The following is a 5,260-nucleotide window of genomic DNA, read 5'->3' as shown; positions in this document are numbered from 1 at the left end:
TTTCTTCTTACTTTTTAGTCTGCATTCTTCTTATCACGACTTTCACAACTTTTTGTCTTGAATGACTTATATCTCATGTCATAAGGATAAACTTCTAAGGTAATGAAGAATATGGTCGTTTATAGATAACATGGTTGTCTAACACTACTTCATTTCTTCATATTATATGTCTGACACTTCTTGTTTTCATTGTAGTAGTGTTTGATACTTCTTGAAGACTTCATATGTGGATCACAACATCATCCACCTTTGTTTTTTGTACTTCAATCATGAGTTGTACCTTTAACAAGAATTTTTTTCTTTGATCATGATTAAGTATCACCTTGAGCTTTTCGTCTATTCTCATTGCATATTAGATAAATCATGTTTAAACACACTAAGTCTTGATTGTTATTATCAAACATTGAATGTCAAATAGTAATACTTAAGATATTTAAAACTTTCATCTTATATAAACTTAACTTATTTTTGTCATGAGAATCGTTAGCATTAGGACTCTTATTAATGGGTGTGCCTTGGACATAGTCACCAAAGTATATTTTTTTCTTTGGTGAAAAGTGATGAAATTGGGTATGAGAAAAAAATTCCATAGGTTTGATATTGAGAGGTTTAATATTGAGAGAGAATAAGATAATGCATTAAATTTGAATATTTTGGTATGTATTAACAAAATTCATAATCTATTTATAAGTAGATAATTATATTGTCGAACTAATAGAAATGTTCTATAAAAGAATATTTATAATAAAAATTTTGACATCAAAATAATCAATATCACATTAATATATGAATTAATAGTCATTCTAATCCATCCAATGCAATAAATATGAATTGTTGATTTGAGTTATAAAAAAAATGCTTTCCATCACAATAAGATTACTTACCCATAAATAATAATATCAAATTAATCACTACATTAAAAACATACACACTAATCAATACAATGTTAACCTATTTTTTATGCTATCCTTTTCTATGTACTATCATAAAAGACACTTAACATAGAATTCTTTTAATATATTTTAAAATATCAAATTAATATAAATTGCAAATACACAACAATATGTGCAATACAGACACATTAAAATTTAGACTTCTTAGCACCACATGCAAAAACACTAACCACGTGCAACTCATCCATTAATTTATTTAAATAATTTATATAAATTTTCCAAATAAATATTTTTAAATATTTTAACTTTTTTGTGAAAAAGATATTCATAATTTTAAATTGAAAAACATAGTAGAAAAACTAGTTAAAAAATTAAATATTGATGTTAATAATATTTTTAATTTGTACATTAAAATTTAATATTTTATATCAAAATTTATTTTTATTAATAATTTATTTTTAAATTAAAATTGATTATACATATTTTTTAATAATCTTAAAAAAATATTTATTACTTAAGTGAATTTAATTTTGAAAATTCGTATTTTAATTTATTATTTTAAATCTATTTAATAAAAAAAAGACTCAGTACACATGGACTCACGATCATGTATTTATTTATTCCTAGCAAGGAAAAGCAACAAGATAATTGAAACAGCCGTGTTCAGGATCCGATTTCCCTTTATAACCAGCAAATAGATCTAGAGTGATGAATATTATTGAAGGAAAATTATTATTTTTGGGTTTATTGAAGAAAATTCAGATTTTAATAAGTCAGTCCAACGACACAAGTGCAACACGCTTCTCTCTTCTCTTTTCATTCTTTATTTGCTGTTCTTCCTGTACCAACTCAACCTCAATTTTCTCCTCCTACTCTCCTTTCCCCACGAACCCATTTTTCATTCTTCCAAAAAGATCACAACTTTGCTTCAATCAAGACTTCCTCCTTTTCTGTTCCTCTTTTCGTTTCATGGGCATCTCTTGAAATCGGGAACCATAGACATTCATTGGACACCGCCATGGACAAGGACAAGGACAAGTCTCACACTCACAGCTTTTTTCACAGTTTTGTCAAACACTTCAAATTCGGTTCTAGTAAAGGTAACTCCCCTCTATCTTCTTCAATCTCTGTTTAAAACGTTTGATTTTCTGGTAGACGAGTTGTCTGATTTTACCAGGATTCTGTTTCTGCTTTGTTGTGTTTGGTCAGAGCGAAACGATGAAGCTGACATACAGAAAATGGCTGCACAAGAGCAGAAGATTTTTCCCTACGAAACCTTGGTCGCTGTCACCAAGAATTTTAGTGCTATTCACAAGCTAGGCGAGGGAGGTTTTGGACCTGTCTACAAGGTATAATCAAAATCGATAAGCTTTTAATTGGTTCTGGTACATGTTTTCTCTGAAATTTAATCCAAACGTAGTTCTCTCTTCCAAATTAATGGTTGGATTCAATGACTTGATGCTTTTCTAGAATTTGGTTTTTCCCCTTTCCGTGAAAAATCGTCAAAAAAAATGCTCCTATACTGTATTTAACAGGTTAAAATAAGAAGCTTATAGCATTTTGTGATTACTGGAATCTGGATTTTGGGTTTGTTTGCAGGGGAAGTTGAATGATGGTAGAGAGATCGCTGTGAAGAAGTTATCACACACTTCAAATCAAGGGAAGAAAGAGTTCATGAACGAGGCGAAGCTATTGGCTCGTGTGCAGCATCGGAATGTGGTGAATTTGGTGGGCTATTGTGTCCATGGCAACGAAAAGCTCCTTGTTTACGAGTATGTTGCTCATGAAAGCCTAGACAAGTTTCTTTTCAGTAAGTGCTTCTTCAATGCACGCCACTCCTTCATCATTCATCAAATCACTAGAAATCCTCAATTCCTTGTTTTTCCTAATTACTATCGTTTATGTTCTTCACTATTTCCAAGAAACAAAAACTGATTTAAGTGTGAAGAAAGTGTAGAAGAGCTTGAGAGTTATTTAGTTGATTGATAGGATAAGTTTGAGGAAGATAAGAGAATAGAGAAGAGAATGTTTAGCATGAAAGTGTTGTTTGGGGAAGTTAGGAGTAAGAATTGAGGTTGTTGAAGATTACTGAATTGTTATTTTGATAACAGTACGTAAGTTGAAATGGATGCAGAATCAGAAAAGAGAGAGAAGCTTGATTGGAAACGTAGGTTGGGCATAATCACAGGAGTTGCAAAAGGGTTGCTTTATCTGCACGAAGACTCACACAATTGCATCATCCATCGTGACATCAAGGCCAGTAACATCTTGCTTGATGACAAATGGACGCCCAAGATTGCAGATTTTGGCATGGCTCGTCTCTTCCCCGAAGATCAGTCCCAAGTCAACACACGTGTGGCTGGAACCAAGTAAGCTTTGCTTTGCCTATCCTTTTATTTTTTTTATTTTTTTTTTATTTCTATCAAATTTTTAATATCTTTCTCCTTAAATAATCCATGGAAATAAATTAAAACAAAATTAAATGCTTCTTCATTAGCGGAGATAACATAATTCGTCAATTGAAGGAGATCAGGTTAAATTAATATTTATCACTATAAATAAAGTAAATTCATTTTTTTATATATTTTAATTTCCAATATATATACCCTTTAATTACATAAATCACTTTATTTATTTATTTTATACGTTCTAAGTTCTCATTTGTTCTCTTGCTATTGATGGATGACTTCAAAAACAAATTTATCTTAAATTTAAATTTCTTAATAACAGTAAATGAGTTATATAGATAAAAATATAAATTAATATACACATCATAATTTTTATTATTTTACATATTAATAATAATTAAATTTTAGCTTATTAAAATAAAATAACATGATAAAATAATCAGATCAAGTTAAAAGTTAACGGTGAATCATGTATTTTGTTGAAAATAAATAAACTTGCAATGTTTCTTCCATTTGGTTAGCGTAAACTATTTTACACTGCGAGCGATGTTTTGGATTAGGGCAAAGGAAAAGTTAATTTTGTTTTAGAATAAATTCGATCCTCTTTCATGTGTCAAGCATTACTCTTGGTAATTTTGCACATTTAATAATATTTTATAAGTTACAATCTCAATTATTAGACTTGACGTTTTATGAAATCTTAGTGCATTTCAAATAGTTTGAAAAGTAATCAACATTAAACAGTATATTCTCAGCCCTCATTATATGACTCTTACTTTTTTATCACTAAAATATTTATAAAAAAGCTTTTTACCTTGATCCTTTTTGGCATCAATTCATGGGTTCTTCTCATATATCAAATCACCATATAAAGAAATTTGCGTATTAGTTACGACACATCTTGCATTGCATCTATTTGATGATATGTCTGACTAGTCAAGTCAAGTGTCTTGACCCGTTGTTTGTGGCGTATGATTTTTAACTTTTAGCCAATAACTGCTACGTGGTAAATTGTTCAGTGGATACATGGCTCCGGAATATGTTATGCATGGAAATCTATCGGTGAAGGCAGATGTATTTAGTTATGGAGTTTTGGTATTGGAGTTGATCACCGGTCAAAGAAACTCCTCTTTTAATTTGGATGTGGACGCGCAGAACATGCTTGATTGGGTAACACTCTTTATTTATTATTATCTCCTCACCAAATTTCTTATTCTGGTTGACATTTCCGCAAGTTTTGAGGACTTTTTATTTGATAAATTGTGGTCATGGATTGTATATCTTTTCAGTCTTCACAGAATTAACTCTCCCCACCAACATCACCAAGTTGCATTTAGAATTGATGAAGACTGGTTTGGTTTTGTGTGGTTATAACAGGCATACAAGATGTACAAGAAAGGAAAGAGCTTAGAAATTGTGGATTCGACGATAGCAGGTACAATGGTAGATGAAGAGGTAGCCATGTGCATTCAGATGGGTTTGTTATGCACTCAAGGAGATCCACAGCTACGTCCCTCGATGAGGCGTGTGGTGGTGATGCTGTCGAGGAAGCCAGGGCAGATGCAAGAACCAAGCAGACCAGGAGTGCCTGGTTCTAGATACAGAAGACCTCGAAGAAACTCTGCATTGTCTTCCACATTGGGTATCTCTGGTGCCTCCGATTCACACACTTCTGATTCAAGTAATAATTATACCACTGTTACTACTAGTGCCACAGGGACCAGCTCCGCTACTGTTGAAGCAGACCCCAAAGGTAAACGTCCAATGCGGGAGGGTTAGGTTAGGCTAGGCTCATTCAATTTGTATAATCTACTATGCTGTTATTCTTTTTGTAATGTGAGTAGCTGGTGTGAAAACTAAGTAGATGTACATAGTGTGAGGGGTTAGTTAGGCTAGTGAATTCTTATTCTTTAATTAATATTTACAAGTGAGAAATGGCCAGAAAGTAAGTATTCTCAA

General features: G+C 31.7%; 1 protein-coding gene across 2 annotated transcripts; it reads left to right on the top strand.

Annotated features, from left to right (window-relative positions):
* The first annotated feature begins 1,610 nt into the window (after window positions 1-1,610).
* On the top strand, window positions 1,611-5,260 carry LOC137811630 (cysteine-rich receptor-like protein kinase 43). 2 transcript variants are annotated; one of them, XM_068613433.1, is made up of 6 exons: window positions 1,611-1,993; window positions 2,103-2,242; window positions 2,493-2,703; window positions 3,028-3,262; window positions 4,321-4,471; window positions 4,679-5,260. In XM_068613433.1, exons 1-6 carry the CDS (start codon window positions 1,912-1,914, stop codon window positions 5,078-5,080), a joined length of 1,221 nt encoding a protein of 406 aa, XP_068469534.1. In that variant the 5' UTR covers window positions 1,611-1,911; the 3' UTR covers window positions 5,081-5,260. The 2 variants fall into 2 exon arrangements, with proteins under 2 accessions (XP_068469534.1, XP_090154799.1); XM_090298673.1 differs by having other exon boundaries at window positions 1,686-1,993; window positions 3,005-3,262.

The sequence above is a fragment of the Phaseolus vulgaris genome, chromosome 2 (assembly GCF_051622355.1).
Source record: "Phaseolus vulgaris cultivar YP4 chromosome 2, ASM5162235v1, whole genome shotgun sequence".
In the NCBI taxonomy this organism is placed as follows: Eukaryota; Viridiplantae; Streptophyta; class Magnoliopsida; order Fabales; family Fabaceae; genus Phaseolus; species Phaseolus vulgaris.
The sequence above is the reverse complement of the archived record's forward strand: the minus strand, read 5'-3'. Positions and strand labels throughout refer to the sequence as shown.